We start from the raw sequence: 14,761 nt of genomic DNA, 5'->3' as shown, positions 1-14,761 counted from the left end.
TGTGTGGGCTGGGGCAGCTGTGAATCAGTACAAGCATGTGGATTGTAGAATTTGTGTGTTTGTTTATATTTTAATAGCCTTTGTTGCCTTTGGAGTGTTTTGATGATGCGGATAGTGGGGTGTTGATGTTCCAGGTTAGATGGAGGCGTTTTTTTCAAGTCCCAAGCTTGTCAGCTTCAATGAAGCTTGATGCCCCTTTTCTACTCACAGTCTTGGGGCCTGAAGATAATTGTTTGGCAGTCGGATCCATGCCCTTCACAGAGCTGCTAGTATAAGTTCTGATATCTCTGAACATACCAAAAATCCAGGCAAAATTCAGAAATACTCATTTATTCAAGTCTCTTTTCTGGCTTCTGTTTTACTGAGCCCTTGTGTCAGATGCTGGAAGGCAGATTACTTCAGCCTTCTGCGCTTTCCTCGCCTTAAGAGGGATGGGTTAAGAATGAAGTAGCAGAATGTGGACTTAAGAGACAAAGAGATCTGGGTTCAAAGTCTCAACTCTGCCACTTACTCACTTAAGCCTCAGTTTACTCACCTGTCACTTGGGTATGAGAAGAAGAAGAGTTTTCTGATGATTAAATGATTTACGTGTGTGTGTGTGTGTGTGTGTATGTGTATGTAATCATGCTCCCTCGTATACAGTAAGCTAGCCATGAAGATGAAAAGGGACCAAAGTCCATTTCACAAAAATAAAATGCACACATACTCAACTTTATCCCAAACAATTTGCTTATACTATGAAATTAAGTTTTGTTTTGTTTTAATTAAATACATGGAAGTACATTTTTAATAAAGTCCTCTCCGTTTTGGGGAGCTGGGTCTGTTCATCATAGTACAGAGCTGGATTTTGATGTAGACATGTCTTTAACAAACAGAAGTGAGTGAAGAGGCTGGAAACTCTGTCATTTACCTCTTAACTTACTTTTTTTTCACATAGAATGACTTTTTGGGTGCCATTTGCTGTTGTTTCACTTTCTCCTTTTATCTCCACCTCCCATTTCTTCTCCGCACATGATACGGTTGAGAGCCACTCCTTCCTGTTACTCATTCTGAGACTGTACTCTTGGCAGCACTGAAAAATGTACTGCTAATTACACAATTATTTTATTATGTCGCACTGGTTGAAATATCCACTAAAGAATTAATTTAGTTAAAATAATTTGAACTGAGCAATTATTTTCATAACCACGGAATTAGCGTAAAGCGCTTAAAGTCCTTTATTCCCTGCTCTTCATACAGCAGTTGTGTAATTAGCAGTAAATTTTTTTGGCCTTTGCTTTCCTCCCAAAGGAATAAATGTCTTTGTTCTGATCATATATACAGAGTGTGTGACCATTCACATTCTACATAGAGTAGGGAGTTTTTCCTGGGGCAACTTCTGAGTTTTTAGAATTCCTTCACAGACCAGCCAGCCAGGTTGGAGCAATGGAGAAAGGCATATAGGCCTTGCAGAGAACTGTGCTCACCCATGGTTTCTATACAGAGCCATTTTTACTTTGGAGAAGGTAGAGGTTTAATTTGCCAGTAACTACAGTGAAAGCAATTTCTCTTTGGTTTGCTCTTAAGTTCCTGAAAAATGCCTCTTTGCTTTGGGTTTCCAGATTGATTTATTCCAAATTGAGATCCTCTCTTTGTTAGGAAAGTTTGAACTCAGTTGAACCTGTTATTTGATGTTTCAAAAGGATCCACTGTGGTTCCACTGCAATACTCATTAAACATCTGGAATCATAACCTAAAACTTCAGCAGTGTTCAGACTTCAGTGAGCTAGGAAATGGGAAGAAGTCATAAATTACTGGGAAATAAAGAACTGATCCTGCTTTCCAAGGACTGACTCTATTTATGCACCAAAGGTCCCTTTTCTTCAGGCTGCACCTGACCTTGGGGGGATTACAAAGCGTACTCTTTATCAGAAGAAAGAGGTGTCTCCTCTTTTTATGTGGCTGTGTGATAGTTCCAATAAATACATATGCACTTAACTTTTTTTCTCGTTGGTACCCTGATAAAATGCAACTGATAAAGAATTAATTTTTTTTTTCTCGCTGTGTTCTTTACAAAGCATGCGTGTGCTCACTCATTTATTCAGCAGACACTTACTGAACACTAACTATGTTCTAGGCACTGGACAGGACCCTGGGGATGCAAAGATGAAAGATGCAGTTTTTTGAAGATAAAATTTTTGAAGGATGCATTTCCATTAGCTGTGCATTTTAAGGGCTTATCATATGCTAAGTATCATGAGAAGAACTGAAAAGAGCTTGAATAGTTCCTTCAGAAAACTTAATGTAGTGAGAGAGATCACATATTGACATGAAAAATACTCAACATTTGTAGAGCGAGTGTGAATTAATGTGGTGAAACCTGAGTACAGAAATTCAGGGAAGATGTAAAATGGATATGCAGTCCATAGGGCCTGCACCCTGAATCTGGTGAAAGGCAGTGCACTTCTGTCATACTTTTGAAGATCCCGTGGAGTCTTAAATAGAATACAGATGGAGACACCAATTGCTTTAGTCTTCAGGGGGGCCAAACGGGACCTGGGGCAGCTGCACCCCCAGACCTGTCACCTCTGGCCCTGAGCAAGCAGCCTTATTCCTCTGTGTGTCACGATGTGAGCAATGTTCGGAAGCACTGCTTCATGGTTTCTAATTTGTCTCATTCTCCACAGATATGTACGACCAAGTGCTGAAGTTTGGCGCTTACATCGTGGATGGCTTACGGGAGTGCTCGCAGCCTGTGATGGTTTACATTCCTCCACAGGCCGAGCTCCGGGGTGGCTCCTGGGTCGTGATTGACCCCACCATCAACCCGCGGCACATGGAGATGTATGCTGACCGAGAAAGCAGGTAGTGCTCCTTCCTCGTTTCCACTCACTGCCTCTGGGGGATCCTCTAGCTGTTGGTTTCCTCCTGGAGAGCATTATAACCAAGGGACCTTTATTTGAATCTGTGTATCCGCAGAGGGCTCCAAGTTCAGAAAAATAGGCTTTCTAGAAAGCATGCGCCAGCATGAGAAGGGAACCAGGCTGGAGTCAGGCTTTCCCGGTGTGATCCCCACCCCAGATTCTTTTACCATGAAGTCCTCTATCCAGGCACCCCCAAACTCTGAGAGACCCTCTCCTGTATGTTGTTCAGATATACCTATTCATCATCTCTTTCTTAGGTATGTGGCAGAGGGAGCTTAAAGCGAGGTGGAGAGGAAGGACTGACTTGTTAGTCTGGAGTTCTGGGGGCTTCCCCAGGCCCTGCCGCTGACTAGTGAGGAACTTGGAGCGGTCCTCGCTCTCCCTGGGTTGCTTCTCCTTGTCTGTGGAACGACCTGGGTGGCCATCGAGGTGCACCATGGCACCTGCATTCTGTGGTTCCAACCAGAGCTTCTCCCACACAGCGCAGTGCCTCACTCTGGCATTCGGGGAGGCCTGGAGAACACAGTGTTTGCAGCACAAAGAGAACTGCAAGAGAAAATCCCAAGCTTCTGTTAGGCGTTGGCACCTGCAACACTTAAATCCAGCTTCCTTTCATAATCTGCTTTCAACCCTTTTGTAAATCTCACATCATATCTCCTTGACATTTTCCATGCCAGTTCCTACATCCAATCATTTTATTAGAGCACCTATGTCTCTCTTTTCCCAAAAATTTCAGCCTCTTATTTCAAAAACTGCTTGAGAGAGTCCAGTGGTTTTATTGTCAAATCACTAGGCTAGCGTTCTATACTTAGGGGCTTACTTTTAAGTGCTAACTTAACTCCTGATCTGATATCAGATGGGAGACAAGTCCTCTGCAGACTTTAGAACAAGACTGTATGGTTTTAAATCCAGCTCTGTCACTTGTTAGCCTTGGACAAGTCTCCTAACATCCCGTACCTTAGTTTCCTCCTCTGTGAAATGGGGATCATAGTACCTTACTTCATAGTGGATATAGACTGGGCCTGGGATTGTCATAAAGATTTTTACACTGACCTTAGAACAGTGCCATGCACAGAGTTAAGCATTAGCTGTAATTTTCTTTTTTTATGTAGAAAGTCTTTAAAAAAAAAAAAAAGGTGTGTAGGGTAAAGTTCCTGGTAATAGAACATCATTAGCATGCACTAGAAGTGACCCTGAAACCTATGCCATTTCCATAGCAGCAGGGTGCCGTCTGTGTGTAGGACCAGTCAGCACCCCGCCACTCCCTCATTGCATGGCCTGAGTGATGGAGACTGCTCCTCTGCCGCTGCGGCTACATCAACTTTTTTTTTTTTTTTTCTGAAAAACGTGATTCCTGTTACCCTTATCAGCTGTAGGTGGTGGAATCTGTATTCTTCTCCCTTTGAGATGGAAGTAGACTGATGTCATAATAAGAATTATTTTAACTGCTTTTTGCCAGGCCTTTCTCATACCCCACTTAGACTCTTCTCTGGTGCCTGCTTCTCTCCCTGGGGTTCCCTCTGTGAACTGTGGGTGGGTAAAACCATAATGAAGCTATTTCCTGGTCCACAGATTGTAACTGGCCTCATTCTGTTGTCTCCTTCCTTTAAAGTGCCTCTATTTCTGTTTTGTTTTGTTTCCTTTCCTTTCTCTGTGATCCAGGGGATCAGTTCTGGAGCCAGAAGGGACAGTAGAAATCAAATTCCGCAGAAAGGATCTGGTGAAAACCATGCGTCGGGTGGACCCCGTCTACATCCACTTGGCTGAGCGATTGGGTATGTCTGCTTGTCCTCCTGGCAAATCAATGAGCCGTTCAGCTGATTTGTAATGAGTGCATTCATAGGCCAGGGGAGGAGGCACTGAAGCATTTGATCAAATTCATGATCATCTTTATTTACTGTCCTCTCTATGGTAAGAACCCTGGTAGAATGAAATAGGGTGTGTAATAGGAGGGAAAGTGGGCTCTTAAAAAAGCAAAAGTCACCCGATTTTTTTCTTCTGATATTTCCTTATAGCTCAAACAACCCATCTTTCTAGGCTTGTGGATGTCCTTGTAAAGAATGATTAGCTGGAAGTTGCTGTTGGGGGCAGGCTGATCAGGCGGAGAACATGCTAGGCTTAAGTATCCTGTTTCTGCTTGTCTCTCTGGACGAGCCTGCCTTGTTTCTGAAGAGCCAGTGTCACAGGATGGAAAAGCCAGAGGCCTACCCAGGCGGCATCCTGGGGCCATCCTGAGCTGGAGAAATGGAAGTAAAAATTGTACACTGTGCACTTAAAATAGAGGCCGAGCAGCAGAATCCCTGGGAGCATTTGCACTCCATGCTTCCAGCCGTTACTGTCGCTCATTTGTTTCTGGAGCTTTTGGAAGGCGCTTGCAATTTGAACATTGGACTAAACTGTGGGGGCCCTGTGTCAAGTCCAGAGTCTGAATGAGTTTCAGAGTCTCTTAAAACACTGATTTTCTGCCCAGGTCTCCCATTGAGCCCTTTGCTCTGTTAGTAAAGATAATGGCTTAGGGTCTTTTGTTTGTTGGTTTGTTTTGTTTTTGTTTTTTAAAGACAACAGGGAGATTGTCTTTAAAAGGTAGTGAAACTCAGTGAATGGAAGACATAAAAAAGAGATGCTAGCTCATTTATGTTTCAAATAGTAAGTTAATTAATAAAGTACCATTTGTGAACTCTTTACATCCTCACCATCCAGAGACACAGAAACTTCTGAGAGTTTGCCTGCCCTCACCCTAGGGACCGCACGTCCTGGCATCAGAGGCCTGAGCCGTGCGCGATGTTGCTTGCCATACACAGTGACTCGGGTTACCATAAACCCTGTTTGTGTCCCATTGTTTGCCGTTAGGAAACAACCACCAATAACTCTAACCCACCGCAGCCTGATCCTTTTATAGGAAATGCACACATACAACAAGAAATTGGCAAAGTTGTTTCTAAAATCTATTGCCACCCAGAATTGTTGAGGTGGTTTTTCTTCCTCTTTCTTCTCCAAACAGGATAATTACTTCTGACCAACCCCATACACTTTAATTAAAGTAACTGCAGCTCAAGAGCAAGTTACCCACAACTGTACACACAGAGAGCTCTAAAAGCTTCAGCCACTGATAAGCATCTCACTTAGATGCCTCATAATTGCTCCCAGCATCCAGCGATCGCCGCCATCGCCGTTTTTACCACTAATTCTGCACGAAGGCAGCAACGCCACAATTTCAGAACACAGCGAATTGCATAATTTTCTTTTTTTCCTCTTTTTCTTTCTTTTTTTCTTTTTTCCTGATTTTCTTTCTGGCCAATTTAAAATTTGTCAAAGTCGGTCTCCTTCTGGATCACTGCCCTTTGATATTTCGCGCACTCCATTTGCCACAAACAAGCCGCAGGGCCGCAGTTCATGCTGACTCCAGCAGAGAGAGAGCTCCATTTATCTTACACTGCCTGCTGAATTCCTGCTCATTACCTGGGGGTTCACTGCCTCTTTTTAACCCCCCAGTGGCTGTCATCATCCCTTCAGAGTAACTGGCTGGTAGGAAGAGGGATCCTCTCTAACATCTGTTTGTAGAATGACTGGATGGTGAGGGGTGTGGGGCTGAAGCTTCTTTCTCTTGAAGGAAAGTGATATCGCTCCCGCATTCACCCAGCATCTTTTAACTTTTGAAACACGGAAAGGGGAAAGGGAGGAGATTCCCAAGGGATGGCCATTTAATCATTTGTTACAAATCATCTTATTATCAATTTCCTATCCACATTGAAGAAAGCCATATTTATTTAACCTGGACCAAAATGGCACTAGAGGAAGAATCCTTAGTCGGCTAAATGTGAAGCAGGCACTGGCCCAGGGCAGCTTGGGGCATGAGCAGTGGAGCTGGAGTAAAAATAACTACGTACAGGTCTTGGGTATGTTGCTTGCAGGTAAGTCGTGTAACTTCTCCAGGCATCAGCTTCTTCATCTAGAGAGTGGGGGTAGTGCTCCCGCCTAGCCAGCGCGGGGGTTAGATGAACGTGCGCTGTCTTTGAATCTGCGAAGCAGTTTGCAAACATGGTGATTGGCATCGTTTCCTTTCCATCCTAATCATCGGAAGAAGCAGATGCCGCGTTTGTAATCGAGCATTTTCTGTGGCTTAGGCCCCCTTTGGGAGCGAGTGGTATAGGGAAGGAAATACGAAAGAAGCAGAAGAAGCAGTCTTGTCTCAGGTATTCTCAGTCAGTCAGGGAGACCATAGACGTCCAGGTGTGTTCGTGACAGAAGAGATCAGTGGGGATGTAACAGAAGAAACATTTGTGAACCCGGCTCCTTTTGGGTTCACATTGGCTTTTGGCTCCTTTCTCAGTGCCTAGAAGCAGACTGCCAAAATGCTTTTTCACAAAGTGGGTAAAAATGACCTCAGTTTCCAGACTGGGAGATCGAGGCAGAAGGAAGAGTTAAATAAGTCATCCAAGGCACAAAGTAAATGTACGCTAGTGCCCAGAAGGGAATTCTGGTTCCCTGTGTGCTCCTTTTCTCAGGATTTCCTCAGATATTTACCTCAGCTGAATACTAAGCCTGATCAAAAGTAAACAGGAGCTCTTTTTTTATAAATTTATTTATTTATTTATAAATGTATTTATTTATTTTTGGCTGCGTTGGGTCTTCGTTGCTGCGCGCCGGCTTTCTCTAGTTGTGGTGAGTGAGGGCTACTGTTCCTTGTGGTGTGTGGGCTTCTCGTTGCGGTGGCTTCTCTTGTTGCGGAGCACGGGCTCTAGGCGCGTGGGCTTCAGTAGTTGTGGCACGTGGGCTCCGTAGTTGTGGCTTGCAGGCTCTAGAACTCAGGCTCAGTAGTTGTGGCGCACGGGCTTAGTTGCTCCGCGGCCTGTGGGATCTTCCCGGGCCAGGGCTTGAACCCGTGTCCCCTGCATTGGCAGGCGGATTCTGAACCACTGCACCACCAGGGAAGTCCCTAAACAAGTTCTTTAAACAAGAGTGCTTTCCCTTTGTGATCTGAAGCCAACTCCACGGAGAGGAATCTGACATAGGAGGACGTCTGAGGAGTAGATGTTATCCTGTGTTCCCAGTCTCTTCCCAAATGGGCCTCTGCACGGGGGAGCGTGCCATCAGGTCACTTAGACAAACCAGTGCATGGTGATTGTGCTCAAAATACTCTCTAAGAATAATGAATAATGTTTAACTTCTGAACAGCTAACGTCATCTCTTTCAGGATTCTTAGCTTTTAAAAATGGCCTTTTGTCATTTTATATAGTTAGTTTGGGTAGAGGTGGTGAATTACTAGTTTACAGTTCTGTGATTATAACAGAGAGTATGAAAATAGTACATAGATTGGTCCCTCATAAAGGTAAAGGGAAGAATTACCCCAGCAAGAAATGTGATGTCAGACCAAATACCAGAGTCTTGCATTGCTGGACCAGTTCTGACCCTGGGTTCTCAGAACCCGGGCTTGGGAGAGTCAGTGCAGAGAGGAAAATGTCCTACCATTCTGGTCACCTTAAGGAAATTAAATTCCTTCTTTGGAAACAGAGCGCAGCCCTCCAAGGCTTCCCTGTGTCTCTATGATATCCTTTTACCTCCAGGACAGGGAGAGCGGCCTTAGAGCAGGACAGCCTTCCCAGCCTGGCCTCTTGATGCTGTGACGTGAGATCCTCTTCTGGATCCTCATCCTCCTCTTGTGTTCCGAGGGAAGTGACAAATCAATTTAGGTAGAGAGAGAACCCTCTGGCCCAAGCGTGAAGCCACTGTAAGCTCCCCGCCGTCCCTCTCCTCAGTACAAAGAGCACCTGGGCCAAGGAGCCGCTTGGTGGAACTTTATTCTGCTCCAGACACACGTCTTGGTCATGGCCCTGTTCCCAGACAGCCGGGCAGCCTGCCATGCAGCGCACTGGCCGTGCCCACGTGGACGGAGCGCGTTCTGGGAGTGGCGGTCTGACACAGGCAGCAGCGAGCACCGCTGCTGGCCCCTGCTTGGCCGTAAGGCCCTAGCCCACACCCCACACGCCTCCCGGCCTGAGGCACCCTGGGCGTAGGTAGGTGGAGTATTGTGGCTGCAGTGAGGATACATGTGTCTGAAAATCCTCAGGAATGCCTCACTCCCAAGCCTTCTCTTTAGCCAGCGGGATGACAGGAAATGGATACTTCCTTGAGTTAAGGGGACTCAAGGGTTAAGTTGCTTTTCTGGCAGAGGTGATCGAAGTTTCTGCGCTGTGTGTGCTTTTCTATCTCTTGTGCCCTCTTCAAGATGCTGTAAGCTGAAAAGAGCTCAGGTTGCTTATTTGAGGCACAAAGCAGTGTCCTTACCTGGAAAGTTGATCATGGGAAAGAAAGAAGTCCTAATACTCAGCCTGGGGAGTGGCCTCTGGCCCTCTCCCTGTTGTACACAGAGTGTCCTCCCTGGCACCGAGGCCCCCAAACACTGGGCTCCTTAGTAGGTAGGCTGCTGAGAAACAACGTAAGACTTTCTATCATGAAGGTAGAGATGATGGGATCCTCCTTTAAGTTAGCAGCAGCTTAAAACCCACCTGTCACACCGATTCAGAAGCTCTTCGGCTTGATGCAATTTAGTGCTGTAGTGACAACATTTTCTGGGAAGGAGAAGGGGTCGTCCTTTTGGTGTGATCTGATTGTATTTATAGAAGCATCTGGGCTTGCCTCTTCCCAGGAAGGAGTGAGTCACAATTCCCTCAGGCTGGAGGGACCTGGCAGGCATTCTGTTAGACTGTAAAACCTAAGCTTCTGCCTGCCTGAGGCTGTCATGAGAACTTGTCAGAGGGACCCTCTTCCCCACTTGGTCCCAGATGACCCAGATCCTTGTCCTCCCGCCTGCCAGACTGAGGAAGAGCAACTTAGAGAAAGAAAATAGTACAGACTGCCAGGCTTAATTGCCACTAGAATTCAGAGAATTCTGTGCTGTTTCCTGACTCTTTTGTGTGGGGTGTTTGCATGGGGGCACAGGGGACAAGGCTGCAGGGGGAGTAATGTATTTAATATATTTTTTTAATCCCCATTTGGAAATCTCTGGCTTTACTATAATGATTTTTAAAAATATGAACAGTAGAGCACTAACGCCATCGCAAGGAACCTCAGGGTTAAACATCCCTTGAGAGGATTGCTGTTAAAATCAATATGCATATACAGTTGTATTTAGATAGTTATGGCCCCCTTTGAAGAAAAGCAAGATATATAAAAGTGGGATTTTAAAAAAAACTAGATACACTGGGAGAAATTATTCCCATTACAAAAGGATTATTTGCTTTACCAAAGGATTCACTGCAGGGTTCCTTCTAAATAGCTCCCTTAGGGCATTTAAAACAGGATCTGATTTCCACAGTTTTTCAAGAATGCTTTTGTGTAAAGGCAGGCACACCTGTTATGGATACGGAAATAGTTTTGCAGGGTTTTTTTTTTCCACCCTATCTTACTGTATTTTAGAGAAATTTCTTTCAACATAGAAAATGTGTTTACATAGATCTTTTAAACAGCTACTTACGTTTGTACTTCTGAATCTTAATAAGATTCCAGTCTTTTTTATGCTGATTTTTCAATCTTAAGGTTGAGGAATGGGTATGTGTTCTCATATCTGAGATATTCAGGAGCTTAGTGGGGAGGGTGATCTAGTTCTTTTCTTTAGCGTCATAAGTATTTAACCAATCACAGCAAATTGCCTTCTTCTTCTTCTTCAGAGGAGGAGGAAGGGCACATGAAAGTTAAAATTGGGTTTAAATTTACATAGGCTTCTTGATAGAACTAAAAAAAAAAGTTAAGAATTAAAAGAACACACACTTTAATATCACATCCTTTTTCCTGTTTGCCAGATTAGGATGGTTGTTACATAAATGAGAAACAGCTCAGAAAACGAAAGAGATTTCTGCAAGGTCACCTAGTGCCTTTGGCTGAGCAGAGAATTTTTAGCCTACCACTCGGATTTTTATTCTAAGCTTTGAAGGTCTCACCCTCCCCCCAAATCATACTCCATGGTCTGCTCATCCATACGGTAAGGCTGGCCACCTCCCGCCCTCCCCCAGGGTCAAGGCTGGGTAAAAGCACCTCCTGCCGCAGAAATCAGCGGTCTCCTCAGAAGCTTCTCTTCAGCTTTGACCCCATGGAGGAGAGATGTGGCTTTTCATTATGTCCTGGCCCCTGGAACACCTGACAGGCTGCTGTCCTGTGGACACGTGCAGGTCAGTTTAACTTGTTTCATTTAAAAAGCATGGACTCTGAAGCCAGACTGCCTAAGCCCAAATCCCAGCTCCATCATTTCCTGGCTTTGTGGCCTTGGACAAGTTACTTCACTTTTTTTGTGTGCCTCAGTTTCCCCAACGATAAGATCACAGCAATCTTTTAGGGTTGTCGTGAAGATGAAATGAGATGAAAAGTACTTAAACAGTACGAGTGTATGGTAACATCTCAATAATGTTAGCTTTCATTTGATCACTAGTAATACCTCTTCTTGCGTTTAAGTCTTTAAACATTCTTAATTGTAAGGTTGGATTTTTAGGATTTCATGGGGACTCTTTATTTTGGGAAGGAAGGCATGGGAGTGACCGACCCCTCTTTTCCCTTTTCCCATTTCAGCCTTTTCCTAAAGTAGGATTCTAGAAAGAATGACTTTCCTCTCTGTAGCATATTCTTAAACACACTCACACATGCACACACACTGGCTTGCTTTCCTAAAAACCCTGAGGCCCTGCAATCTGGCTAGAAAAGAAAGAAAACCATTCCAAGATATTTAATTGTACAGGGAGCTTATAGGATTGATCGAGAGCTTAGCTTTTTACAATAGTCCAGTGAATAAGAAATGCTCCTGACAAATGATCAATGATGGGATAATCACTCTTTATCCCCCTCCTCATTCTTACCTTCTTTCTTTCAGGAGAGCAGGGTTCAGAAGTCAAAAATCTTTATAGACGCTGCTTTTAAATTAAGCAGAAAATAGACGTTGACATATGTGTTAATCTCCCCTAAATCATTACTGGGGCTGGCTGCTTTGCTGTACAAGGAGAGGGGCCCTCGCTGTGCTACAGAAGGGTGTAAAACTAGCTTAAGAGCAGCCTTTGATTTTTAGAAAATAAAACGTAGAAAACCTTTTTTTCCCCCTTAAAACAAAGCACACAAATCTTTCTCTTTCTCATGGGCATTTAAAAATACATACATTCTCTACTTCTGTCTTTTCCTTGCTTTGATGCTTTTTTGAGGTAGGTCTTGAACTGCAATCAGAGGCATCACCGAAGGAATCAGACAACGCAGGCTTTGGGGGAATGTTCTGGGATCTTCCTAGTCTCACTCAGGAGGGCCAGAGTATTGTAGGTGTTTATTTTGGTATTCTTTCAGAGCTCTAGGATAGCTTGATTGGGTGGATGAGAATTTTGTTAGGCCAGGAATTAGCCTCCTCTGTCCCTCCAACTGGGTAAAGCCACGGTCTTATTCCCCCAGTGCTCTGTCCCTAAGTGCAGAAGTCCCCCTGCTCTGCACCCAGTGCCGAGCCGTGCTCTTCACTCCTCCTAACACAATGAACCAAACTCTCCAGCTAATTGCCCTTCTGTGGCCACTGCCAGGTCTCCTGCTTGGCCACTTTCAGTACCATTTAATGTAGAAGAACACAGGCTTCAGAGACAGCCAGACCCAAGTGTAAATCCTGACTTTTCTACTTAAGAGCTGGGTGTCATTGGGCAAGTTACTTTTACGTTTCAGAGCCTTGGTTTTCTCATTTGTGAAACAGAGACCCTGTCTGTAAGGTTGGGTTATTATAAAGATTAGAGATGATGTATCTGAAGCAACTTGGAAAGCGTTCAGTAACTCTGAGGTATTCCACTTGGCAGCAGTGTTAGCAGCTGACCAGACCTGGGTCTGAACTGCGCGTGGTGACTTATGAGCTGTGTGATCCTAAAATCATGGAGTGCAGTGCCTGGCGCATAGGAAATGCTCAGTAAATGGTGTGTGTTGTATACGGAGCGCATATATGTATATATGTTGTTGACCCTGAGGGAGAACGTTGTGAGGGTCTGGAAGTCCCTATTCAGCCATATTCACGGTCCTGCCATCCCCCGCCCCCCAGCAGGGCTGTGATTTTACCTGATGATCTCTCAATGCCTCAGAGATAACTGCGAGTTCGCTTCCAGACCACCACAATAAAGTGAATATCGCAATAAAGCGAGTCACGTGACTTTTTTTGGTTTCCCAGTGCATAGAAAAGTTATGTTTACACTACAAGTGTGCAAGAGCATTATATCTGAAAAACAATGTACATACTCTAATTTAAAATACTTTAGTGCTCAAAAATGCTCACCATTATCTGAGGCTTCCGTGAATCATAATCTTTTTGCTGGTGGAGGGTCCTGCCTCGACGTTAGTGGCTGCTGACTGATCAGGGCGGTGGTCTCTGAAGGGTGGGGGGGACGGAGGTGGCAATTTCTTAAAATAAGACACCAGTGAGGTTTGCTGCATCGATCGACTCTTCCCTTCACAAACGATTTCTCTGTAGTGTGCAGTCCTGCTTGATAGCATTGCTTGACTTCCCCATAACAAATACAGTACAGGTATAACTCGCTTTACTGTGCTTTCAAACTTTTTCATTATTATTATATTTCTTACGGTGATCTGTGATCAGTGATCTTTGATGTTATGTTTTGATGTTTTTATACTTGTTTTGGCATTTTTTAGCAATAAAGTATTCTCTAGGTATGCCTGTAACAGGAGGCGCTACCCTAGAGACGTGCATACAGAATGGAAATTATTGGAGAATGCCGTCTCGGTCTAGTCATGGGGTGGGACTGAGGTGGAACCTCAGCTTTATCAGGCAGGAGTCTGCCATCCTCATTTAGCCTTTTCTGAAGTTAAAGGGATACTAGTACCGAAGCGCTTGTACACATAAGCCAGAAACACACATAACACAGTGTTCAAAAGCTGTGGGAGCCAAGCTGCTGCATCTGGGTCCTGCCTCTGCCCCTTTCTAGCTTTGTGACCTTGGTAAGTTACATAAATTCTCAATGCCTCAGTTTCCTCACCTGTAAGAGGAGGATAATAGGAATACCAACCTCATAAGGTTGTTGTAGAATTAAATGGGTTAATAGATGTAAAGCACTTAGAACAGTGCCCAGAGCCCTGTAAATATTAGCTTTGATTACTGATTATATGCACTGGGGAGCCAGGATAAATTTTTTTTTTTAGTTGTACTTATTTTTTTAACTTTCCATTTGATATAATTTTACAGGAAAGTTATAAGAATGGTACAAGGAACTTCTGATGCCCTTTTCTCCAATTCACCTACCGTTAACTTCGTCGACTTGCTTTAAAATTTTCACATGCACAAGCTCCCTCGCTCACTCTCTCTGCACACATACGTGTTTTCTTTGAACCGTGTGAGCTAATCTGTAGACATCACGATCCTCTATCCATAAATATTCAGTGTGTGTTTCTAAGAACACAGACTTTCTTTTACATAAGCAAAATACATTTATTAAAATCAGAAGCTAGGGGCTTCCCTGGTGGCGCAGTGGTCGAGAGTCCGCCTGCCAATGCAGAGGATACGGGTTCGTGCCCCGTACCGGGAGGATCCCATATGCCACGGAGCAGCTGGGCCTGCGCGTCTGGAGCCTGTGCTCCACAACGGGAGAGGCCGCAACAGTGAGAGGCCTGCGTACCGCAAAAAAAAAAAAAAAAAAAATCAGAGCTATAACATTGATACAGTACTGCTGTCTAATCCATAATTCATATTAAAATTTTACCAGTTGTCCCAATAATGTCCTTTATAGCCTTTTTTTTTTTGGTCCATATCTGAGATCTAATCTCAGAGCACATGTTGCAGTTTGTTGTCCAGTATTTTGTCCCTTTTAATCTCAATAGTTCTTTGGCCTTTCTTTGTCTTTCATGATCTT

General features: G+C 44.2%; 1 protein-coding gene across 22 annotated transcripts in view; it reads left to right on the top strand.

The window, feature by feature from the left end:
* ACACA (acetyl-CoA carboxylase alpha) overlaps window positions 1-14,761 on the top strand; it is a 274,775-nt gene that overhangs the window by 245,466 nt on the left and 14,548 nt on the right. For all 22 annotated transcript variants that reach the window (XM_089900994.1, XM_089900995.1, XM_089901007.1 and 19 more), the window contains 2 exons: window positions 2,667-2,844; window positions 4,566-4,678. In XM_089900994.1, coding sequence (XP_089757120.1) covers window positions 2,667-2,844; window positions 4,566-4,678 — 291 coding nt within the window. The remainder of the gene's footprint in view (window positions 1-2,666; window positions 2,845-4,565; window positions 4,679-14,761) is intronic.

This window comes from Delphinapterus leucas, chromosome 19 (assembly GCF_059928025.1).
Source record: "Delphinapterus leucas isolate spDelLeu-1000000601 "Yukka" chromosome 19, BTC_Dleu_Yukka2, whole genome shotgun sequence".
Lineage (NCBI taxonomy): Eukaryota > Metazoa > Chordata > Mammalia > Artiodactyla > Monodontidae > Delphinapterus > Delphinapterus leucas.
Note: the sequence above shows the minus strand (reverse complement) of the source record. Positions and strands in the feature narration are given on the sequence as shown.